We start from the raw sequence: 26,341 nt of genomic DNA on the forward strand, positions 1-26,341 counted from the left end.
AATATAAAATAAGAAAAAAAGAAAAGTATTTTGAACTGCATGAAAAGATAAATATGAACTTTATGGGATGCAGTTAAAGTAGTTCTAAGAGTGAAATCTATAGCACTGAACACCCACATTAGAAAAGAAAAAAGATCTTAAACCACAACTTCAATCTTAAGGAACTAGGAAAAGAAGAGCAAACTAATCCAACAGTAATCAGAATAAAGAAAATAGCAAGAACAAAATCAGTGGAATATAAGAAAAATAAGCCTAATACAGAAAAATTACTAAAACCAAATGTACTTTTTTTGAGAAGATCATTAACACTGACATATCCATAGACAAATAATCAGGTAAAATAGAAAAACACAATTACCAACATCAGCAGTTGGAAATTTACTATCACTGTTGATTTAAAGATGATAAGGGAATATTATAAATAACTTTATGCCAATAAACTTGACAACTTAGATTAAACTGAAAAATTCCTTTAAATTTGAAAGATACAAATTATCAAATCTATTCATTTGAATAGAGATAGATAACTGGAATAGGTGTGCAGGTAGAAAAGAAGCTTGCTAAGTCACTTCAGTTGTGCCCGACTCTGTGCAACCCCATAGACGGCAGCCCACCAGGCTCCCCCGTCCCTAGGATTCTCCAGGCAAGAACACTGGAGTGGGTTGCCATTTCCTTCTCCAATGCATGAAAGTGAAAAGTGAAAGTGAAGTCGCTCAGTCATATCTTGACTCTTAGCGACCCCATAGACTGCAGCCCACCAGGCTCCTCCATCCATGGGATTTTCCAGGCAAGAGTATCAGAGTAGGGTGCCATTGCCTTCTCTGAGAAAAGAAGCTTAAGTAGTAATAATTTTTTAAAAACTCATAAGAAAATTCTAACTACAGGTGGCTTCACTGATGAATTTCTCAAAAGCTTAATAAAGATGTATTACTGAATCTCACAAACTCTTCCAGGGTATTTCAGAGGATAGAATGTTTCCTAATTAATTTTATGAGAATAATATTATTACTCTGATAGCAAAATCAGACAAAGTCATTGCAAGAAAAGACTGTAGGCCAATATGTCTTGTGACCATAAGGGCTAAAAAAAAAAAAAAAAAAAAAACTTAAAAATAGCAAATCCAGCATTATATAACATGGATAAAACATCATGACCAAATAAAGATTATCTCAGAATGTAAAGCTGGTTTAATATTGAAAATCAATCAATGTAATTAATCGTGTTCACAACTAAACAAACAAAAAAGACCACCTCAGTAGATATAGAAAAGCTTTTACAAAATCCCACACCCATTCCTGTAAAAACTCCCAACACTTAAAGTAGGACACTTCCACAATTTGATAAAAAGGAATCTATGAAAAAATGTATAATTAATATCATTCTTACTGATGAAGTCAGAATGCTTTCCCTCTAAGATCAGGAATAAGACAAGAATGTCTCACTAATCTTATTCAACCTTGTAATGTTGGTACTAGCCAGTTGCTCCAAGAAAGAAAAATAAATGAACTACATTCAGGTGGAAAAGAAAGAAAATAAAACCGTCTTTATTTGTAGTTTACAGGATCAACTAGGATGAAAGTCCTAGGAAATCTATAAAAATAAAGCTCCTAAAACTAGCTTATATTTCTGTATCAACACACACTATACACTCAAAAATGGCAAAAATAATATTTACATTGGTATTATGAAATGAAAATATCTCTTGCCATATTAATAAGCAAGAAATGTCACAGCCATCACCAATTTCTGGCCTCCAAATGTGAAGGAGAGTTCATGTGATGGTCAGACTTCTGCTCTCTATGTTGCAAACCTGTATATAGCCTGACTTCCCCACTAGCCTCCTTAGAGCAGTATTCTTAGAGCTACTGAGATGCTGTCTCCTGGGCTCAGAGTCCTAACATTCCCACCAAATAAAATAACTCTCTGCTTTCAGGTTGTGACCACATTTTTTAGCTGACAGCTTTGGCGATCAAAAGGAAGGATCCAGAGCATATTTCACTTTTCTGTCTGAACTCTACAAGAAACTGGAGCCATGGTACCAGCAGAGGCCCCTTGTACCCATCCGCTTTCTTGGGAGTTCAGGACAGCTTTTATTAAGTATCTCCTGGTCCTTGGATCTCCCATATTTGTTGAGATTCTGGATTTTTGGATGGTGGGGTATAGCAGGTATCTGCCCCTCCTTACAAAGGTGTTGGGGAGCGGGGTGGTGGGAAGACACTGGGAAATACACATCTAGAGTCTAGATAGTCGGTGGGGCTCAGGTGGAAGATACCTGGAGAATTTGCACCCACGGAGAGGTATGGATGGGGGCAGGCTCACTGTTAACGAAAAATACCTGGGCTTGGTTGAAAGATCCTGAGGTCCATCATAGATGGAAATAAGGAATAGAGCTCATACTTGCAAGTACATAGCTAACTGAAAAATTACATCTTGCCCTAAATATTGAGGGGGCTCTTTGATGTATTATTGTTGTTATTCAGTCACTCAGTCAGGTCCAACTTTTTGTGACCCCAGTGGACTGCAGCATGCCAGGCTTCCCTGTCCTTCACATCTCCTGGAACTTGCTCAAATTCATGTCCATGGACTTGGTGATGCCATTCATCCATTTCATCCTCTGTCATCCCCTTCTCCTCCTGCCTTCAATCTTTCCCAGGATCAGGGTCATTTCTAATGAGTTGACTCTTTGCATCAGGTGGCTAAAGTATTGGAGTTTCAGCTTCAGCATCAGTCCTTCCAATGAATATTCAGGACTGATTTCCTTTAGGATTGACTGACTTGATCTCCTTGCAGTCCAGGGGACTCTCAAGAGTCTTCTCCAGCACCACAGTTCAAAAGCATCAATTCTTCAGCACTCAGCCTTCTTTTTGGTCCAACTCTCACATTCATACATAACTACTGGAGAAACTGTAGCTTTGACTATGTGGATCTTTGTTGGCAAAGTAATGTCTCTGCTTTTTAATATGCTGTCTAGGTTTATAATAGCCTTTCTCCCAGGGAGCAAGTATCTTTTAAGTTCATGGCTGCAGTCACCATCTGCAGTGATTTTGGAGCCCAAGAAAATAAAGTCTGTCACTGTTACCATTGTTTCTCGATCTATATGCCATGAAGCAATGCGTACTGCAGTTAAAAATTAAAAGCTGGCTTGGTAAAACCTTAAGCAAGGCCTTCTAAGGGCAAGCTTAGATTTCTCTGTGACTTTGAGATATAAATGTTCTATCTGATTTTCCTAGGTTGCTTTATTGTGCGCTTGTTGCTCTTTGGCCTATAAGAGGTCTTTTAGCATTCTTAATCATCTTCATCACCATAGAGCTTTAATTTACTGGTGGCCAGATAATGGATCCTTTGAAAGTTAGAAAAACAAAAAAGTATTAAATCTAGAGTGCCCTCACTGCAAACAACTGTTTTGTTGATACCTATAAAACAAAGGTCAAATTAACCTAAGAACTTTTACTGGAATGAGAAAAACTGACTTAGGAAGCTTCATTGAAGGCTTCTTCTCAATGGATCTTACAAAAACACTTGTTGTTTTTAAGTCTCTCAGTCGTGCCCAACTCCTTGTGACCCCATGGACTGCAGCACACCAGGCTTCCTTATCCATGTCAAATTCCTGGAGCTTGCTCAAACTCATGTCCATTGAGTCGGTGATGCCATCCAACTATCTTATCCTCTGTTGTCCCCTTCTCCTCCTGTTTCAATCCTTCCCAGCATCAAGGTCTTTTCTAATGAGTCAGCTCTTTCCATCAGGTGGCCAAAGTATTGGAGCTTCAGCTTCAGCATCAGTCTTTCCAATGAATATTCAGGCTTGATTTCCTTTAGGATTGACTGGTCTGATCTCCTTGCAATCCAAGGGACTCTCCAGAATCTTCTCCAACACCACAGCTCAAAAGCCTCAAATCTTTGGTGCTCAGCATTCTTTATGGCCCAACTCTCACATCCATACATGACTACTGCAAAAACCATAGCACTGACTAGATGGACCTTTGCAGGCAAAGTAATGACTCTGCTTTTTAACATGCTATCTAAGCTTGTCATAGCTTTTTTTTTTTTCCCCACAAGAAGTAAGTGTCTTTTAATTTCATGGCTACAATCACTATCTGCAGTGATTTTGGAGACCCCAAAATAAAGTCTTTCACTGTTTCCATTGTTTTCCCATCTATTTGCCATGAAGTGATGGGACTGGATGCTGTGATCTTAGTTTTTGAATGTTGAGTTTTAAGCCAGCTTTTTCTCTCTTCTCTTCCACTTTCATCAGGAGGCTCTTTAGTTCCTCTTCATTTTCTGCCATAAGGGTCATGTCATATGTGTATCTGAGGTTATTGATATTTCTCCTGGCGATCTTGATTCCAGCTTGTGCTTCATACAGCCTGGCGTTTCACATGATGTACTCTGAATATAAATTAAATAACCAGGGTGACAATATACAGCCTTGATGTACTCCTTTTCCAATTTGGAACCAGTCCGTTATTCCATGTCCCATTCTAACTGTTTTTTCTTGACCTGCATACAGACTTCTCAGGAGGCAGGCAAAATGGCCTGATATTCCCATCTCTTGAAGAATTTTCCAGTTTGTTGTGATCCACACAAAGTCTTCAGCATAGTCAGTGAAGCAGAAGAAGATATTTTTCTGGAATTCTCTTACTTTTCTATGATCCAACGGATGTTCGTAACTTGACCTTTGGTCCCTCTAAAGACATAAATTCAGTCTTTACTAAATTCAGCTTGAACATGTGGAAGTTCTTGATTCAGGTACTGTTGAAGCGTAGTTTGGAGAATTTTGAACATTACTTTGCTAGTGTGTGAGATGAGTGCAATTGTGTGGTAGTTTGAATAATTTTAGTATTGCCTTTCCTTGGGACTTGAATGAAAACTGACCTTTTCCAGTCCTGTGGCAGCTGCTACATTTCCCAAATTTGCTGGCATGCTGAGCAAAGCACTTAATCAGCATCATCTTTTATAATCTGAAATAGCTCAGCTGGAATTCTGTAGTGATGCTTTCTAAGGCCCACTTGACTTCACATTCCAGGATGTCTGGCTCTAGGTGAGTGATCACACATCATGGTTATCCAGGTCATTAAGATCATTTCTGTATATTTCTTTTGTGTATTATTGCCACATCTTCTTATTATCTTCTGCTTCTGTTAGGTCCGTACCGTTTCTGTCCTTTATTGTGCCCATCTTTGCATGAAGTGTTCCCTTGGTATCTGTAATTTTCTTGAAGAGATCTTTTTTTCCCATTCTATTGTTTCCTTGTATTTCTTTGCATCGATCACTTAGGAAGACTCTCTGATCTCTCCTTGCTATTCTTTGGAACTCTGCATTCAGATCAGTATATCTTTCCTTTCCCCCTTTGACTTTCACTTCCCTTCTTTTCTCATCCATTTGTAAGGCCTTCTCAGACAACCAGTTTGCCTTTTGGGGCTTATTTTTTGGGGGGATGGTTTTGATCACTGCCTCCTGTACAATGTTATGAACCTCTGTCCTTATTTCTTCAGGCATTCTGTTTATCAGATCTAATCCTTTTAATCTCTTTGTCACTTCCACTGTATAATTGTCAGAGATTTGATATAGGTCATACCTGAATGGGCTAGTGGTTTTGCCTATTTTTTTTTCAGTGTAAGTCTGAATTTGGCAATAAGGAGTTCATGATCTGAGCCACAGTCAGCTCCTGGTCTTATTTTTGCTGACTCTATAGAGCTTCTCCATCTTCAGCTGCAAAGAATATAATCAATCTAATTTTGGTATTGACCATATGGTGATGTCTATGTGTAGAGTCTTCTCTTGTGTTGTTGGAAGAGGGTGTTTGCTATGACCAGTGTGTTCTCTTGGCAAAACTATCTTAGCCTTTGTTCAGTTTCATTTTGTACTCCAAGGCCAAACTTGCCTGTTACTCCAGGTATCTCTTGACTTCTTACTTTTGGATTCCAACCCCCTATGAAGAAAAGGACATCTTTTTTTTTTTTTGGTTTTTGTTCTAGAAGGTCTGGCATGTCTTCAAAGAACCATTCAACTTCAGCTTCTTCATCATTAGTGGTTGGGGCATAGACTTGGATTACTGTGATATTGAATGGTTTGCCTTAGAAATGAACAGAGATCATTCTGTTGTTTTTGAGACTGCACCCAAGTACTGCGTCTCAGACTCTTTTGTTGATTGTGAGGGCTACTCCTTTTCTTCTAAGGGATTCTTGCCCACAGTAGTAGATATAATGGTCATCTGAACTAAATTCTCCCATTCTGGTCCTTTCTAGTTCACTGATTCCTAAAATGTCAGTGTTCACTCTTACCATCTCCTGTTTGACCACTTTCAATTTACCCAGACTTATGTACCTAGTATTCCAGGTTCGTATGCAGCATTGCTCTTTATAGCGTCACATTTACTTCCACTAGCAAACACATCCACAGCTGTGCATTGTTTCCACTTGTGTTCAGCCTCTTCATTCCTTCTGGGCTAGTTTTTCGCTCTTCTCCAGCAGCATATTGGGCACCTACCTGCTGACCTGGGGAGTTCCTCTTCCCATGTCATATCTTTTTGACTTTTCATACAAATGCTAATTAGAACAATTAAGAATATCAACAAAAAAGTAGAAGAAAAAAGGTCTAATGATTATTTCAATGAGTTTTTTTTTTTTTTTTTTGAGTTACTTCAAATGAATAAAAAATTATTTGGATGGTTACTTAGAACAGGATTAATAAAATAGACATTTACATAATTAAATAAGATTTACTGTTACTATCCTACCTAAAGTTAATGAGCCAGAGGGAGCCCCTACTGGTCCCCAACATTAAATGCTAAACAAGTCTGTTCTATTTACCCTAATTTTAAGTTATATACTTAAACAACTAGAAGAATTTATATTGTGATATCTCACCAGGGCTTCCCTGGTAGTTCAAATGGTGAAGAATCCACCTGCAATGTGGGAGACCCAGGTTTGATCTCTGAGTCAGGAAGATCCCCTGGAGAAGGGAATGGCAACCCACTCCAGTATTCTTGCCTGGAGAATCCCATGGACAGAGGAGCTTGGTGGCCTACAGTCCATGGGGTTGCAAAGGACAAGACTGAGAGACTAACAAGTTCACTTTCATCTCATAGTTATTTGGGGACAGTTATGCCAAAGGGCCTGATTTTTTTGGCTCTACCCAGCTCTGGGGATCCCAGAGCCTTTTATATAAAAGTAGGTAAAATAGACAGGGACAAAAGAGAAAAGCCTTCTAAACTCTCCCCTAAGAGCAAAAGTTATTGATTGGATCCTCATGAAAGCTAAAGTTAAATGTATAAAAGTTGATGGAATCTACATAAAGATATATAAATTGGCATGTTAAATGGGCTTTATAGAAGGTGGTTACAGCTCTTATTTAATTATATTGTGGGATAAACAAGGCATGTAGATTGCCACTAAGGAAATATTAACTAAACGTACTGAGGAAGGTTCTATTCAACAATCAAGTTCATGGCATTTGTGGAGCCTTCTAAAATCTTTTAAGCTAAGTGACTAAGAAATTTTTGTTTTTAAGGAAAAACTGCTTATATTAAGTTGAGGGACATGTAGGTGAGCCCTTTCTTCTTCCAGCTGAAGACCATGGCCTGCCAACGGTGGTTATTTTAAGTGTGCTCTCTTCATTTTCCTCTCAGTGACTCTCTTATGATCCCTTCCCTTTGTTGTTTCACTCCCTTCCCTCTTCTCAAAAAACAGTTGGAAACTTATGGACACCCAGGATGACTTTGTCTTATACCTCAATCACCTTTTCAGATCTGTCTCAGTTTTAAAGAAGCTACGTGAAAGAAACTGAATATTTTAAGAAAAATGAATATTAATATTATTAGGTAGGTAGAATAGGGAAAAGGAGTCCAAAATGGCGGTGGCTAAAAGACAAGGAAGGTCAAAGGAAGGTCCGAGGGCCAGAGAGAAGACTTCAGGCAGAACAAACAGCACTCCTGGCTAAGCCCAATTTGCATAGGCCAGGCCCAGGTGGAGGAAAAAACATATAAAAGGAGGAGCTAAAGGGCTTTCTGACGGACTCTCTCTCCCGCGTGCGTGCGCTCTTTTCTTTCTCTCTCTCTCTCTCACTCTCTCTCTCTCCTGCTCTCTTCTAAATAAAATGGAGCTGTAACACTGATTTGCCTAAGAGCTGTAGCACAGTTTGTCCAAGAGAGCTGTGACGCGCCGAGGGCTTTAATGTCCGTCACTCCAAATCTTTGTTGTGATGAGACAAAGAACTGAGGAACATACACTCACGTGACATCTATGGTGCCATGACTCAGATATAACCTGGCTGAAACAACCTCTGCATGGAAGAGGCCAAGCACAACAGGAGCCCAACTCAGCGAAGCTCCCGGGCTAGAAGCAGAAGGTGAAGAAACCCAGCGCAGGGGAAGGCCCATCATTCTGGAAACCGGGACAGAGAAAAACGAACTCAGCAGAAAGCTCATGCGGCCCAGTCTCAGATTCCAGAAGACCTCCGGTTAAGGTAAGAGGTCCTCGCTCCTATGGCTGGAGGGACCTTTACAATCTCTCGTTTCTTATTTCCTCAAACCTCCCTTGAACAGGTGGGCGGCAGGGGCACAGTTGAGGGACTCTGGAGAGGCTACTACTCAGCATGTCCCAAAGGCGCTATCTGCTGAGCCCCAGTAGCTGTTACCCAAGCCGGTGGGGGTTCTTCTGTCCTTTCACTTCTCTGTGCCAAGGGTCAGACCAATGAAACTGTGAGCACCGGTCAGATATTTAGCAAATTTTCTGGCAAGCTATGAAGGGGATTCCTTGGCATGTTTTTCCCACTGCTTTTTCCTCCTGTCCTTTAGCTCTCTCCCGGGACTCAAGCCCGGCCAAAACTAATGAAACTCAGGCTCTGTCTCATCGCAAAAATTCATTGAGAGACAAAGTGATAAGAGGTAGATTTGTTAGGATCCAGAGAAAAGCCACCCTTCAGGGTGTGAACTGTTGCCGAGGGCAAGTGCTGGGACCATGGAATTAGGCCTGGCTAGGTTTTGTGAGGGGATGGAATTCATATGCTAATGAGTGAGAGGGTCATCCCAGCCATTGGGGAACAACCCACTCCTCCCTCTTCTGACCTTGTGCCTTGGAGCTGTCTTGCCACCTCTGGGTGTGTCTGTTGGCTTACAGATTGGGGATTAAGGTTTACTTGAATTTGACTTGTCATCTTGGACCCAATTGATTTTAATTGGTTTACATTATACCCTTGTGCTATGTCATTCTTTCAAAGGTTGTGCTCTGCCCCCTTCCCTCCTGTTTCATGCTCTTTTCCTGAGCCCCACCCAGATCCACAAGGCTGCCTCTACAATCTTCTGGAGAGACAACCAGAAAATAGTTGGCCTTGGGAGGGAAATACTCTATAATATCCAACCCCCTAATCCTACCCAATACTGGGCACACTGGAGATCTTGGGGACACCCAAACTCCAGACCGGGGGGTCCCAGGAGGTCATCACGCCTTGACCTGCCTAAGGATCGGTCTTTGAAAGGTTGTCACCCCTCAACCTGTTCGGGGATCCTCTAGTCCCAGGGGTCCCAGGAGGTCGTCACGCCTCGACCTGCCCAAGGACCCAATCCTCGGGAGGCCATCATGCCTCGACCTGCCCAGGGATTCGATCTCTAGGAGGCTGTCATGCCTCAGCCTGCCTGGGGATCTGCACCCTGACCCGGGGACGTCTGGCTCTCAGGTTGCAACAGTTCTGGGTAGGATAAGCTTCAGAAAGACTCACCCTAAGGAAGTCTACCTATGGAGACAGAAAGAAGCCTATTACTTGTGGGACTGTGCCCAGTCTCAGCAATAACTCAGGAGCCCAATGAGAACTCCATTGCTTTTCTGGAGAGGCTAAAAGAGGCACTCCAAAAGTTTACCAACCTGGACTTAGACTCTTACGAGGGACCGGTGATTTTAAAGGACAAATTCCTGTCCCAATGTGCATCAGATATCAGAATTAAGTTACAGCAGCTACAACAGCAGGACCCTGCTGCCTCTTTAGATGAGATGGTCCAGACAGCCAGCAATACTTTTTATAACAGGGAACAGGAGAAGGAGGCCAAGGCCCAGGAGAAGGAGAGAAAGAAAGAGACAAGGCATGCCCAGATGCTGGCCGCCCTCCAGAGAAGCCCTATGGCAAACCCCGAGTCCTTGAGGGACAAGGCACGAGACAGATGCCTGATCTGTAGACAGGTGGGGCATTGGGCCAAAGAGTGTCCAAACCGTGACAAGTCTCCTAGAACGGCTTGCCACAAATGCCATCAACTGGGACTTTGGGCGGCACACTGCCCTCAGGACCCAAGAGCCTCAAAGTCAAGCGCCAAGCCTACCCTCACCATGGTTCAAGAGGACTGAAGCAGCCTGCTCCAGCCTGCCCACCTGTCACAGATAACCATCATGGGGCTGGAGCCAAGGGTGCAACTGGATGTGGCAGGTAAGTCCGAGAATTTCTTGGTTGACACAGGGGCTACCTACTCTGTCTTGATCTCCTACTCTGGAGCCTTCTCTTCCCAAACCTGTACCATTTTGGGTGCTACAGGAAAAGCAACTACTAAAAGATTCACCCGAGCACTTTTTTGTTGCTGGGATGGACAAATATTTTCCCACCAGTTTCTGGTGGTCCCTGAGTGTCCTACCACCTTATTGGGAAGAGATATACTCACTAAACTGGAGACCACCCTTGTGATGGGAAGTTTTTCAGCCCCTAGGGTCCTACAGCTCCTGGTTACTACTGAAGAACCCAGTACACCTTCAATAGAGAGGAACCAAAAACTATGGGAAGACAAAATTAACCCCCAGGTGTGGGATCAGGGGATTCCTGGACGAGCCCACCAAGCTGAACCGGTCATCATTGTCCTCTGAGATCCCACTCTATTTCCTAACTGGAAACAATATCCTCTCAAAAGAGAGGCTCGGGAGGGACTACAGCCTTTAATAAGTAAATTCCTTGCTTGTGGGCTATTGGTCCCCACCAGTTTGCCATGTAACAACCCAATCCTCTCAGTAAAGAAAAGAAGACGGAACCTGGCGAATGGTTCAAGATCTCCGGATTATAAATGAAGTGGTAGTCCCCCTCCATCCCACAGTACCCAATCCCTATGTAATCTTGGGAGAAATCCCACCCAATGCCAAGTGGTTTACAGTCTTGGATCTCAAATATGCATTTTTTTGCATACCGCTGGCTAAAGAATCCCAATATCTTTTTGCCTTTGAGTGGGAGGCCCCAGGAGAAAAACACCAACAGATGACTTGGACAGTATTACCTCAGGGGTTCAGAGATAGCCCCCACCTGTTTGGACAGGCCCTTAGCTGGGATCTCCTAGATCTGGACCTGGGACCTAATGGGAAAATATTACAATATGTAGATGACCTACTAATCTGCTCTCCACATGAGAAAAGTGCCCAACAACATGCAATTCAGGTTCTAAACTTGGCAGAAAGGGGATATAAAGTCTCCCGTGCTAAGGCACAGATGGTCGAGACAAAGGTCACTCACCTGAGAGTTCAGATTACACACGGGTCCAGGAAGCTGTCCTCTGATCTTGTACAAGGCATCCTCCAGTTGCCCGCCCCCATGACTTGAAAACAATTGCGAGCTTTCCTGGGGCTAACTGATTATTGTAGAATCTGGATACCCAACTATGGTCTAATTGCCCAGCCCTTATATGAAAGCTTAAAGGGACGAGATGATTCAATCCCACCGATGTGGGGAACTCCTCAAAAGGAGGCAGAGGCTACAGTAAAATGGGCCTTAACTCAGGCACCTGCCTTGAGGTTGCCAGACCCAGAAAAAGCATTCCAACTTTATGTCCATGAAAGAGAGGGAATAGCCTTGGGAGTGTTAACTCAAAGGTTGGGATCTGAGCCCCAGCCTGTAGCTTACTTATCCAAGAGGCTTGATCCAACTTCCCAAGGTTGGCCCCCCTACCTTCAAAATCTTGCAGCTATTGCAATCATGATAGAAGATGCTTTAAAACTCTCCTTTGGGGGCAAACTATTTTTACCAGCCACCAAGTAAAACAACTCCTAAATGGGAGAGGCCATTTATAGATGTCTGGTCAAAGAATCCTCAGATATCAAGTAATGCTGATGGAAAATCCAGGCCTCACTATATCCCCTTGTGAGGGGATTAAGATTAAGATTAAGAAAACCCAGCCACCCTCCTATCTACCCCCGAGGGCTCTCTCCCCTTTTACTCTTGTCTAGAAACCTTGGACCACTGGACAAAACCCCGAGAGAGATTGTCAGAAGATCCTCTGACCATTCCTGGGGAAATCTGGTACACTGATGGAAGCAGCTTTGTCTTGGATGGAAAAAGAAGAGCTGGGTATGCAGTAGTCTCCAATTTTGAGACCATAGAGGCTAAGCCTCTGCCACCAGGTCAACCAGCTACAACATGCAGTGCCAGTTCAACAAAGATACAAAACTACAGCTGACCACAGAAAATATCACACACCCTTGGACACCGCTATAAAGACTCTGAGGATTGAGACTAGCAAGAGGGGGAGGCCCAGTACCCCTAGCTGCCCCAGTTCAGCAGGAAGTAGCCAGAAAGACCTCGATGCTCCTATTCCCAAAGAACTGGGCCTCCCATCTCTTGAGGGGGGAATATTAGGTAGGTAGAATAGGGAAAAGGAGTCCAAAATGGCGGTGGCTAAAAGACAAGGGAGGTCAAAGGAAGGTCCGAGGACCAGAGTGAAGACTTCAGGCAGAACAAACAGCACTCCTGGCTAAGCTCAATTTGCATAGGGCAGGCCCAGGTGGAGGAAAAAACATATAAAAGGAGGAGCCAAAGCGCTTTCTGACGGACTCTCTCTCCTGTGTGCGTGCTCTCTTTTCTTTCTCTCTCTCTCTCTCTCTCCTGCTATCTTCTAAACAAAATGGAGCTGTAACACTGATTTGCCTAAGAGCTTTAGCATGGTTTGTCCAAGACCCGAGAGCTGTGACACGCCAAGGGCTTTAATGTTCGTCGCTCCAAATCTTTGTTGTGACGAGACAAAGAACCGAGGAACATAACACTTGCATGACAATATCATTACAGTTTTATGCAACAGACACTGCCTACTGTAAATCCTTCTTGACAAGATGTACTGTACTAGGAGGATGAAGAAAGAAAAGAACAGAAGAGACTTTTGGAAGCAGCGTGTGTGTTCCTCAAAAGTCAGAACAATTGCCTGGCGATAATGATTCATTCAATTCAGATTAGCTTTCTAAATGACTTAGACACAACTCTGCAAAATATGGATCTTCCTTGGAGCTCAGATGGTAAAGAATCTGCCTGTAATGCAGGATACCTGGGTTCAATCCCTGGGTTGGGAAGATCCCCTGGAGAAGGGAATGGCAACTCACTCCAGTATTCTTGCCTGGAGTATCCCATGGATAGAGGAGCTTGGCAGGCTATAGTTTGTGGGGCCAAAAAGAGTCAGACATGACTGAGCAACTAACACTCAATACTACTGAGGAAACCAATAGTTACCTGAGTTGTAGAAAATGCATAAACTGGAACTAACATGCAAGGGTTAATAAAATAAAAATAGCAATTTTGCTTTGGTTTAATTTATAAACTCAAAAAGGTCTTTGCTAAATGCCTTATACAAACCTATGAAAATGTGCTAAAGTAAAACTCTAAAGTTATAAAAAATAGAACTTTGTAAACTAAATTTCAATTTTATTAAAAATCTTACCACTGATTGTAGCAACTTCAGGCGGCAAAACTGTCTTTGAAAAACTAAACTACTGTTTTTGTCTCAAAAATGTCTAAACCAGAATATGAATACAGGCCACAAGGACCTAAAAAGTGAAAGTGAAATTCATTCAGTCATGTCTGACTCTTCACGACCCCATGGACTATACAGTCCATGGAATTCTTCAGGCCAGAATACTGGAGTAGATAGCCCTACCCTTCTCCAGGGGATCTTCCCAATCCAGGGATCCAACCCAGGACTCCCACATTGCAGGCGGATTCTTTACCAGCTGAGCTACCAGAGAAGCCAACAAGGACTTAGACTAAGTCCAATTAAGCAGGTAAGAACTGTAAGACCAGGGGGAGGGTGGGGGGCGGGGGGGGCAGGGAATGGCAGTTTTAAATCTAAACTGCTGAAAATGTTCCCACAGCCAAACCTTATAGATAGTAAGCCTTAGTCATCCGAGCAAGCAACTTTAAGGTAATCGAACTGTTTGTTAACTAGTAAGTTTATGTCAGTATTGTAATACCTGGTTCATATCTAAGCTTTTAGTAAGCCACAAGATCTCTAGTTTGTTTATGTCTGTGTATACATTATATGTGTGCTCAATAAAGGACAGAAATGGTATAGACCTGGCAGAAGCAGAAGATATTAAGAAGAGGCGGCAAGAATACACAGAAGAACTGTACAAAAAAAGATCGTCACAACCCAGAAAATCAGAACAGTGTGATCACGCAGAGCCAGACATCCTGGAATGCAAAGTCAAGTGGGCCTTAGGAAGCATCACTACAAACAAAGCTGGTGGAGGTGATGGAATTCCAGTTGAGCTATTTCAAATCCTGAAAGATGATGCTGTGAAAGTGCTACACTCAATATGCCAGCAAATTTGGAAGACTCAGCAGTGGCCACAGGAAGGACTAGAAAAGGTTAGTTTTCATTCCAATCCCAAAGAAAGGCAATGCCAAAGAATGCTCAAACTATTGCACAATTGCACTCATCTCACATGCTAGTAAAGTCATGCTCAAAATTCTCCAAGCCAGGCTTCAGCAATACGTGAACTGTGAACTTCCAGATGTTCAAGCTGGTTTTAGAAAAAGCAGAGGAACCAGAGATCAAGTTGCCAACATCTGCTGGATCATAGAAAAGGCAAGAGAGTTCCAGAAAAACATCTATTTCTGCTTTATTGACTATGCCAAAGCCTTTGACTGTGTGGATCACAATAAACTGTGTAAAATTCTGAAAGAGATGGGAATACCAGACCACCTGACCTGCCTCTTGAGAAATTTGCATGCAGTTCAGGAAGAAACAGTTACTACTGGATGTGGAACAACAGACTAGTTCCAAATAGGGAAAGGACTACATCAAGGCTGTATATTGTCACCCTCCTTATTTAACTTATATGCAGAGTACATTATGAGAAACACTGGACTGGAAGAAGCACAGGCTGGAATCAAGATTGCCAGGAGAAATATCAATAACCTCAGATATGCAGATGACACCACCCTTATGGCAGAAAGTGAAGAGGAAATAAAGAGCCTCTTGATGAAAGTGAAAGAGGAGAGTGAAAAAAAGAAAGCTCAACATTCAGAAAACTAAGATCATGGCATCTGGTCCCATCACTTCATGGCAAATAGATGGGGAAAGAGTGGAAACAGTGACAGACTTTTTTTGGGGGGGGGCCCAAATCACTGCAGATGGTGACTGCAGCCATGGAATTAAAAGACACTTACTCCATTGAAGAAAAGCTATGACCAACCTAGACAGCATATTAAAAAGCAGAGACATTACTTTGGCAAAGAAGGTCCATCTAGTCAAGGCTATGGTTTTTCCAGTGGTCATGTATGGATGTGAGAGTTGGACTGTAAAGAAAACTGAGCACCGAACAATTGATGCTTTTGAACTGTGGTGTTGGAGAAGACTCTTGAGAGTCCCTTGGACTGCAAGGAGATCCAACTAGTCCATCCTAAAAGAAATCAGTCCTGAACAATTATTGGAAGGATTGATGTTGAAACTGAAACTCCAATACTTTGGCCACCTGATACGAAGAACTGACTCATTTGAAAAAGCCTTGATGCTGGGAAAGATTGAAGGCAGGAGAAGGGAAGGAAAGAGGATGAGATGGTTGGATAGCATCACCGACTCAATGGACATGAGTTTGGGTAAACTCTGGGAGTTGGTGATGGATAGGGAGGCCTGGCATGCTGCAGTCCACAGGGTCACAAAGAGTCAGACACAACTGAGCAACTGAGCTGAACTGATACATTATACATGAGATAGCTCTACTTCTAAAAGTTATTAATAAAATTGTATTTATAAAGTTCTGCTCAGTCACTCAGTTGTATCTGACTCTTTGTGACCCCATGAACTGCAGCACACCAGCCTCCCTGTCCATCACCAACTCCCAGAATCCCACCCACTCATGTCCATTGAGTCAGTGATGCCATCCAAACATCTCATCCTCTGTCATCCCCTTCTCCTGCCCTCAATCTTTCCCAGTATCAGGGTCTTTTCCAGTGAGTCAGCTCTTCACATCAGGTGGCCAAAGTACTGGAGTTTCAGCTTCAACATCAGTCCTTCCAATGAACATCCAGGACTGATTTCCTTTAGGATGGACTGGTTGGATCTCTTTGCAGTCCAAGGGACTCTCAAGAGTCTTCCCCAACACCACAGTTCAAAAACATCAATTCTTTGGCACTCAGCTTTCTTTATAGTCCAACTCTCACATCCATTCGTGACCACTGGAAAAACCATAGCCTTGACTAGATGGACCTTTGTTGACAAAGTAATGTCTGCTTTTTAATGTCTGCTTTTAAAAGTCATAACTTTCCATCCAAAGAGTAAGTGTCTTTTAATTTCATGACTGCAATCACCATCTGCAGTGATTTTGGAGCTCAAAAAAATAAAGTCAGCCACTGTTTCCACTGTTTCCCCATCTATTTGCCGTGAAGTGATGGGACTGGATGCCATGATCTTAGTTTTCTGAGTGTTGAGATTTAAGCCAATTTTTCAGTCTTCTCTTTCATTTTCATCTAGAGGCACTTTGGTTCTTCTTCACTTTCTGTCATAAAGAGCCCTATTTAATTTAGTTTAAAGTGCTTATATTTAAATAAAATTGGACAAGATGACTTTCAGGTTCACATGAACTGGGAAATAATGTTAAGTTGATACCTGATATCAATGTTTAAGTTTGTTGACATAAATTAATACAGGTGTCATTCGGAGTCATCAAAATTAAGTATAATAGTTTATTGTACCTAGGTTTAATAAAAAAGACCTTACTAATCTTGTGCAAGAGAATAACTGGACATGAAACTTCAAGGCAAATGTAAATTAGATAAAAGCTTTGGGATTAAGATTTTTAAGTAATCATATTTTAGGGAAAAAAAATATCTAAAATGATCTTTCCAAATGTTTGGTAACTTAAGATTCTAAAGCTGTGCAAATTTAAGCTAAGTGATGAAAGTTTATTCATTTAAAAGATACTGACACATCAATTATTTTAAAAAATTAAGAGTATTTAAAATATTAATGAAAATATTGGTATCAATGTTTTAAGTAAAGAAGTTATGAGAAATGAAATTTTATTTTAGTTAAGAAAAAGAGCTGGTTAATTTCATTTAGATGAAAAATAAAAGACAAGCTGGATAAAAAAAGTCATGAAAAATTATGAAGAGGAACTCTGAGGAAAAAATTTTATGCATAGTCACGATTAATTAAATTTAGATTGAATTAACTAAGCTAATACAAGACTCCGAATTTTATTTATGTTTAAGTGTTCCTTTTTATAACAGATTCTGTGAATTTCTGTGCCCTTAAATGATATATATTTATTTTCTTTGTGACCTTGGTTAAATGGACAGGTATTGCTTCAGTGACCTCTGATCCTTTTTTAAAAATCTTTGTGATATTTCTAACAAACTTCAAAAATATCAAATTCTAACTATGTTTTTTAGCCTCCAGCTGACTCTGGGATGGATGCTTCAAAGAAACATCTCTGAGAAATCTCAGAGATAAGCTAAGTTTATTTGGTATTTTTAATTCAAAAACATTGTCAAGTGATTGAATGTGAATTTTAGGTTGTAATGTATAGATAAATTATTAATATAGATATTCCAAAATTTATATGGAATCCCTAACATTTTACATATGCTGATAAAATTTTGTGAGTTGTAAGTCTAGTGGTTATACTAAAATGTTATATGTTGCAGAATATCCAAGTTTCCTAAGTGCATTGTACTCAAATCTTTAAACATGCAGAATGGCCAAGGCAAAATTGGTAGGGAATCGGCTTTAGAAAGGGTGATTCCCACCTGGGGAATTCCTTCTGAACTACATAGTGACAGAGGGACCTATTTTGTTGATCAAATTGTTAAAGAAATTTGCAAAATCTGGCGGATGATGCAACATTTCCACTGTGACTACAATTCCCAGTCTTCTGAGTTAGTGGAAAGGACAAATAGAACAATTAAAACTCAGTTGGCTAAATTACATGTGCTTATTCCTTCCATCAGTTCTCCTCAAGACAGATCCACTCCTTTGACAAATATCATTTGTCTCCCTTTGAAATTACTACAGGGAGACCAATTAGGTTACATAAAAGACTATATGATCCTATATTACTTAAGGGGGACATACTATATTATCACAAGGGTTTAATCAAATTATTGACAAGTCATTCTAAACTTGTTTCTGAAGTTTATTATAGTAATTTATCCTCAGATGAAGATCAGACATCCCATGACTTACAACCAGGAGACTATGTATATTAAAAAAGACATCATTTAAAGGACTCCCCCACCCCAACCTAAATGGAACAGACATTATCAGGTTTTTTTTGACTAGCTCATACACAGCAAAACTGAAGGGAATTGACTCTTAGATTCATATTTCCCACCTAAAAAGGGTCCCGCACCAGACTTGTCTCTGGAGAGAACTGCTCACCTCACACTCGCCTTAATGGGACACTGATAATATGGAAACACCAACACCAGGAAGAGAAGACAAGATCAGAAGTAGACCGCTGACCACAACCCATATGATTGTTCATCATTGATTGTTCATCAAGAATAAGTTTTATTCTTGGTCTCTTGGACTCTTACAAGTAAATAAAAAAAAATTTTTTTTTCTATCACTGCTGCTGCTGCTAAATTGCTTCAGTCATGTCTGACTCTGTGCGACCCCATAGACGACAGCCCACCAGGCTCCCCCGTCCCTGGGATTCTCCAGGCAAGAACACTGGCATGATATTATTCAAATTTTAGAAATCAGTCAAATTGTTGGGTTTGTGGTCAGTTACCTACATCCAGTGCTTCTGGTTTACCTTGATGTGTTTCTCCCCTCCAAGGTTCTGATTGGATGGATCTAAAAAGTTTATTTTGGAAGAAAGGAATTACAGTGCTGTCTGGGCTATTACTGATATCACTAGATGGGACTCATTCACTTGGCCAATCAAACATACTTATTCTGACCCTGGCCATAAATATGAATTTTCCATTAAGGTTGCTAGAGCTCAATAAAAGCAACTGGCTAAATTCCAGGTGTTTAAAAAAAAAAAAAAAGGTAAACAGTTATGGGATGGATTTATTTGACTAACACCAGGATATGGTTGTCTAAGCCTAAAGGCCCCCTATGCTGGAAACAATTAAATCATACCAAAAATAATCAACCTAATAACATTAGAAAACCCGGCTGTGTGTCTTATGAAATCTACCAAAGTACCATTTTTCTTAAAGCCAATGATTGATATGAAACCGATTGGATCAGAAGACCAGAAATATACTGACTGGCACCTAACAGGACTCAAAGGCTTTGTGGGTCCAATCTGTGACCCTGGTGGCTGGCTGGGAAGGCATACTTCAGGATTCCCTTTGGCTCAAGACCACTTACATACAAATTTAGATGTGACTCCAGCAAATTTACCATCAATACCATCTCAGTGGGCCAATAGACCTGTGTTTCACTGGTATGATCACTTAACTATTTTTGCACCTTCAGTAGAATTGGAAAATGTTATTTCTCACATTGAAGCCTTAACAAAACTCACTCAGTAGGCATTAAATGATAGCAACTAGGCTATTAGCCTACTAAATTCTGAGATCTCTATGATAAGAAAAACTGTCTTACAAAATCGTACAGTCCTTGATATCTTTACAGCATCTCAAGGGGGTACCTGTGCTATAATTCAAACTGAAGGTTGTGTTTACATACCAGATGGATCCCATAATGGGTGATGTTTTAAAAGATGATTTGGTTCTGAAAGCTCATGGCATAAATCCCTATGTGTAACTTTAATCACCTTATTAGCTGCATTATTTGTAATGTTTCTTTTATAAGATTGTTGTATTTTGTATTATATGATGTACAACCAAGAAATAGATCAGATTTATAACTTAGAATAATTGTAATAGTGTGATTCTAGTTATGGGAAGAGACAACAAGGGAAATATCTCCTGGATCCTATTAGTTAGAAGATAGAGGAATCTGAGAATCTTTTATTATTTCTCAATGGGCCTAATCCAGAAATTAACACTTAGAGTGACATTTCAATGAGGAGGTTCACTTGATCTGGGATGAACCTCCAAGTTTCCTGGGATTAAAAAAAAAAAAAAAAAGTCATGAAATGTCTTGGAAATGTAGTGGAATTTATGACCATGGGGAGGGACTGTGAAATGAAAATATCTCCTGCCATATTAATAAACAAGACATGTCACAGCCATCACTGATTTCTGGCCTCCAAATGTGATTGAGGGTTCTCAAAACTGCAATCCAGAGGATGCTGCCACCCTACAACGGTGACTGTTGAGGGGCTGGGGAATGCAAGAAGCAAGATGAACAAGAAAACAAGATTGGCTCCAGACAGCTGAGGTGCATATTAGAGGAAGGAATTCAGTCAGCCCAGGGGCTTGGATCTTCCCATACAGAGAGTGCTAAATTCCTTAACTTGATCCCTGACCTTTAATGTTCAGTCTGCCTGCTCCCTTTGTTGCAAACTTGTATGTAGCCTGACTCCCCCTCCTGCCTCCTTGGAGCATTTTTCTCAGAGCTACTGAAATTCTCTCTCCCAGTCTTGGAGTCCCAAACTTTCCCACCAAATAAAATAACTCTTTACTTTCAAGTTGTGACTATATTTTTTAATCAATAGTATGTGTTTTACTGGGGCTTCCCAGTGGTGCTAGTGGTAAAATACCTGCCTGCCTGTGCAGGAGATGTTTAAGAGACACGGGTTTGATCCCTGGGTTGGGAAGATTCCCCTGGAAGAGGGCATGGCAACCCACTCCAGTACTCTTGCCTGGAGAATCCTACATACAGAAGAGCCTGGTGGGCTACAGTCTGTAAGGTTGCACAGAATTGGACAGGATGGAAGCAACTTAGCATGCACACACATTTAATCTTTCAAATAATTTTCTCAGCTGTTATCTTATTTGACTGCCATAAACTCAGAAACAGGTAAACTAATTAATTAAGTAAACATAGTAGAAATTCTCCAGAAAACTAAGAACATGAAAGACTGACAGTTTTAGATGGAACCATTGCACCCCTGCTTTGACCTGCCAGGCATACATCCAGCCTGGCCTCCAGTCCAGACACATCAACAAACTCCAGTGGCTAACACTCATCTTCAGGTAAGCTTCTGCAGGAATAAATGTTCTAAGGATGAGACAAAGCGAAGACCAGCAGTCACCTCACATGCTAAGTAAATCTCTTCCTGCCCTTGTGGCAAATAGATACTGGCCCTGGATGTTTCTGAATTCCTTGTTAACTTTTGAAAATTTATCAGTTTCTCTGGCTCTCTTTACTACATTTTACCAATGTGAATAGTTTGACATTGTCAGATAATTTGCTTTGTTTTAAACTAGAGCTCTACCAAATAGACCCAGGAAGTTTCTGGGTTCCAAGGATGACAGAGTATTGAATGGGCAATTCCTCTCATACACAAGTACTTTGGAAAATACCCTTGGAGTTCCTTTGCATCTGCCACCATTTCTGTCACCAAGGAGGCAGAGACAAAAAGGGACTAACTATCCTTCAGTTGGATAGGGGAAGATGGTGTGTAAAACAATAATGCAGATGCTCCAACCCAGAGGAGAGATGTATAAGGTTTTTTGGAAGCAAGGCCTGGAGAACAGTTCCCCGCTCCCCACCCTGCCCCCCACCCCAGGTAAGGGAGAAAGAAGAAGAAGTTTACTTCTGAGATAAGAAAGGAATCCTCAGGACAAATATGCTCTATGGGTTCTAGCAAGACTGCAAATTTCAACCATTTGCATCATTTTAAATTAATCATGTTCCTGAATGTCTTCCACTGATGGCTGTTTTACATTTGAAATCAGTAGTTTTCTTTCTTAGCTGACCGCCACACCCATAAAGACACCACATGAAGGACACAGAATACCCCTTGGGGTGCTAATAACTGCTCATAACCTACTTTTGTTCCAGGAACTTCCTTGACACTAATGTAGGAAGCCAATGATGAAAGGCAAGGGCAATGGGCAAAAACAGTGGATAATTTTTGCCCTGGAATTCCCCCTGGATTGGGATGGAAGCTAACCTGTAGTTAAAATCAACTTCCTGCTCAGCCTTCTATTCTCTTTATCCTGTTTTCTTTGTTCCCCATAACCAGAGAGCCCTTTTCCAAAAAAAAAATTCACTTCAGAGCCACTATCTGAGGCTCTGCTCCAAAGGAACCTGAACTAAAATACTACCACTTTAAGGTATATTCAATATTTGCGACATTTAAATTGTGTCAGCTACAAACTGGCATGTGCCAAGAGCATCGCCAGGGGCTGAAGAGCAGCAGCATGGGCACTTGCCATCTGCCTCTGTGGAGACTGAACCCTGTGCTGCAGCTGGCCTTCAGCACCCCTGCCGCCTGTGGGGTTCAGGTGGAGTGAGGCTCTCTGTGCTCCAGGGCATCCCGCGGAACTGGTCTAGATAGCTAGATATTTTCAGGAACTGATTTCATGATCCTTCAGGCAGTTAGAATAGGAAAAGGAGTCCAAAATGGCTAAAAGACAAAGAAGGGAAAAGCCCGCAAAAATAGATCAAAGGAAGGCCCAAGGACCAGAGTGAGGACCTCGGGTAAAATAGACGGCCCTCCTGGCTAGCCCAGTTTACACAGGGCAGGCCCAGGGGGAGGAGAAACAACATACAAAAGGAGGAGCCAAAATTGAGCCAGGGGGCTCTCTTCTCTTGGCTTTTGGGTCTGCCCACCCTCACTCCTCAGAGGATGAACCATCCTTTCTTTTTCCTAATAAAGCTGAGCTATAACACTGGTCCACCCATCGCTTCAAATTTTTGCTGTAGTGAGACAGAACTGAGGAAATTACATGCTCTCTTAATAATCCCAGTCCTTGCATCTCTTCATATCTAGAAAAACGCTAAATCCCTTCATGGTGCCATCAGTTCCTTGTGACTAACAGAGAATCTTTCTTAAAGTAAGCATTTGATTGCACTGAACTCCCCCCTCACTGAAATCTTATGTATTGACCTTCCCCCACTGCCTCTTCAGAGCAGCCTCTCAGAGCTCTCTGAGGTGCTGTCTCCCAGGCTGCAGTCCTCATTTTGCCCCAAATAAAACTTAACTCACAACTCTTTAAATTGTGTGTGTGTGTTCAGTCAACAACTGTAACCATTCCAGTTGTCTATTCCATTTAAAATAAGAAAAATGCTATTGTCAAAAGTATTTCAGTAGCACATCTATACTTGTGTTTCCTTTTCATGTAAATATATATATATATGTAAATATATATATATATATATATATATATTTATGTCATTTTACTAACTTCGTTACAGCCACTCTACAATTTTATTATTTCCTCTAGTCATAAAAAAGAGACGCTGCTACTCCAGTTTCACCGAGTAACATTTCTTCTTCCTACTCTAAAAGTATCACTGCTCTCATTCAATTTTCAGCTCACTTTAGCAGGCTCAACTCTCTTTTTCTGTTTCTTTTTCAAAAATAATGAGATTATAAGGAAGAAAAACTTGCTCTTGCTCCTCTTTACTCTTTGACTTTGCAGCTTACTTCTAATACTAGTATTCATCTTGTAAGCTAGAGAATGTTCAATTTATTGAACTAATTAAAGACAAAACTCTAAAAAGAAATCACTATTATAATCGTTACTTTATTCATAATGTATCAACTATAAAGCAGTCTACTAATCATAATCTAATAAAATGAATCATAACATTTTTTTCATAAACTGCATTGATTGACACTCACATTCATTATTATAAAAGTTTAAGGAAATAATTATGACTATAGCTAAATTTTTCATTATCTATTTTTAAAAACAATAAACTACATTAGAATTGGCTCAGATGATGAAGAATTTGCCTGCAATGCAAGGGACCAGGGTACAATCCCTGGGTGAGGAAGATCCCCTGGAAAAGGAAATGGCAACCCACTCCAGTATTCTTGCCTGGAGAATCCCATGGACAGAGGAGACTGGAGGGCTACAGTCTATGGGGTTGCAAAGAGTCCGGCAAATAAGTGACTAACACTTAACAATTTTCTTTTCATAGGAAGGTGTTGTTGTCGTTTAGTTGCTCAGTTGTATCCACTCTTTTGTGACCCCATGGATTATCGCTCACCAGGCTCTTCTGTCCATGAGATTCTCCAGGCAAGAATACTGGAGTGGACTGCCATTTCCTTCTCCAGGGGATCTTCCTGACCCAAGAATAAAACCCACATCTCCTGTGTCTCCTGCACTGGAAAGTGGATTCTTTACTACTGAACCACCAGGAAAGCCTATATGGGACAGTAGCAAATTAAAATCAGAAAAAAAAAGTCTTGTACACAAATTTTATTCAGACCCATCAAGCTGGATTTTTACTACTGGCTTATACACTGAAAGGAACAGACTCTGGAGTATCTGGAATTTTCCACCTCAATGTGTTTTAGAATTCTACAGATATTATAGCTGCATGATAATTAAGAAGTTGCACCTTTAAATCAAAAGGTAAGATAATTAAAACTACAGCATGAAATTATAATGAGTTAGAAAGTAACGTGCTATGGAAATAAATACTTTTTTCTCCTACCTGAAGTCCGAACCCACTCTTCTGCCATTCTCTGGAATCCCAGGATCTGGACACATGTCGGAGACCAAAGCCACACCTCCTTGCGTTACTGTAATAGAAAGAAACATGATGATACTGCTCAGGAAGTATCCATATAATGACATTATATTAGACAGATTTGGCTCTTTAATGATGATGCCTTAACGTGATTTCTTTTAAGAATTCAGACAGTTTAGCTAGAATAAAATAAATCTACTCTTATTCTTAAAAAACATACTTTTACAGAGAAGGCCAACAATCTTCAGCTGGAACTCTTTCTTCTACTAAAGAAGTCTTAATACAATTAACATTTTCTCATTAAGATCACCTTTATGACAACTTACAATTAATAGCATGATGGGAAAAAAAAGAGCATCATGCCATAAACAGCTTAGCTTATATAGAAGATAGCTTTCATTCACTTCCATGGATGAAATGGAAGTGTTAATTATCTATTAAGATCTATACAAGAGATATTTCACATAAAATTACTTATTATATTGTAAACATGAAGAATGCTTATCATTTAAGTCAAACAAATAACAATTTTCTTGTGCAGTGTCCTGATTTATTTTTTGAATCTGTGTATAAAGAATCTTTCCTCCTGCTAGGATGTTGTACAATCACAGATTAGTTTTTAAAGGATTCATTTGCTTGTTAGAGTGGCCCCTTCTCCAGTAACCATCCCACTATCTGAGTAGTCTAATCTAATCAAGGTGACATGCTCTCTTTCCAGGAATATTCAATAGTGGTCTTGTGACCACATTCAGTACAAGGACACATGAGAAGAAGCCTGCAGGAATGCTTCTGGGAAGACCTTTCTGTTAGCTAGTAGTGATCATCTCTTTTTCACTCTGGGCCTTATCATGCTTGAATTTCAAATTTGTAACTCTTGGTACCCTCTTGTTACAATACAGGTTTTTTAATCTGTAGTCAGTGGTCTACTAAAACATCTCTAAAATTTATTTTCTATTCTTTTTTTTTTTTTTTTTTTTAGTTCCTCTTCTATTCTCTTGAACTTATTCAAACCTCAATAAAGAATTTAACTTTCACCATATTTTTTCCACCATCATCAGCTATATAACTCCCACATTTGCTCAAGTAAAACAGTTATTACTGTGTCAAGTCATCCTCCTCAAGGTGAATGGCTATCACTGTTTACAGAGGAAGTGTCCACATTAGTGTGGTTCTTACTTGACTATTTTAGTGTACCACACTGGTCTAAAGCAAAAGTAAAGTGAAAGTGAAAGTTGCTCAGTCGTGTCCGACTCTTTGTGACCCCACGACTATACAGTCCATGGAATTCTCCAGGCCAGAATACTGGAATGGATAGCCTTTCCCTTCTCCAGCGGTCTTCCCAACCCAGGGTTCAAACCCAGGTCTCCCATATTGCAGGTGTGTTCTGTACCAGCTGAGCTACAAGGGAAGCCCAAGAATACTGGAGTGGATAGCCTATCCCTTCTTCAGTGGATCTTCCTGACCCAGGAATTGAACTGGGCTCTCCAGCATTTCAGACAAATTCTTTACCAACTGAGCTATCAACAACTTAAAGGCTTAGAAAGATCTACCTCTATACTGTCTCTGTTTTTCCTCACATGGATAGTAAAAAAAGTTAATGAC

At 40.7% G+C, this 26,341-nt stretch overlaps 1 protein-coding gene across 3 annotated transcripts in view; it reads right to left on the reverse strand.

The window, feature by feature from the left end:
- CSMD1 (CUB and Sushi multiple domains 1) overlaps window positions 1-26,341 on the reverse strand; it is a 2,076,272-nt gene that overhangs the window by 593,472 nt on the left and 1,456,459 nt on the right. For all 3 annotated transcript variants that reach the window (XR_003509135.1, XM_027530260.1, XM_027530259.1), the window contains exon 8: window positions 24,704-24,791. Coding sequence is in view for 2 of the 3 variants with exons in the window: in XM_027530260.1 (XP_027386061.1) it covers window positions 24,704-24,791 (88 nt within the window). In the remaining variant the exon portion in view is untranslated. The remainder of the gene's footprint in view (window positions 1-24,703; window positions 24,792-26,341) is intronic.

Source organism: Bos indicus x Bos taurus, chromosome 27, assembly GCF_003369695.1.
Source record: "Bos indicus x Bos taurus breed Angus x Brahman F1 hybrid chromosome 27, Bos_hybrid_MaternalHap_v2.0, whole genome shotgun sequence".
Classification (NCBI taxonomy): Eukaryota; Metazoa; Chordata; class Mammalia; order Artiodactyla; family Bovidae; genus Bos; species Bos indicus x Bos taurus.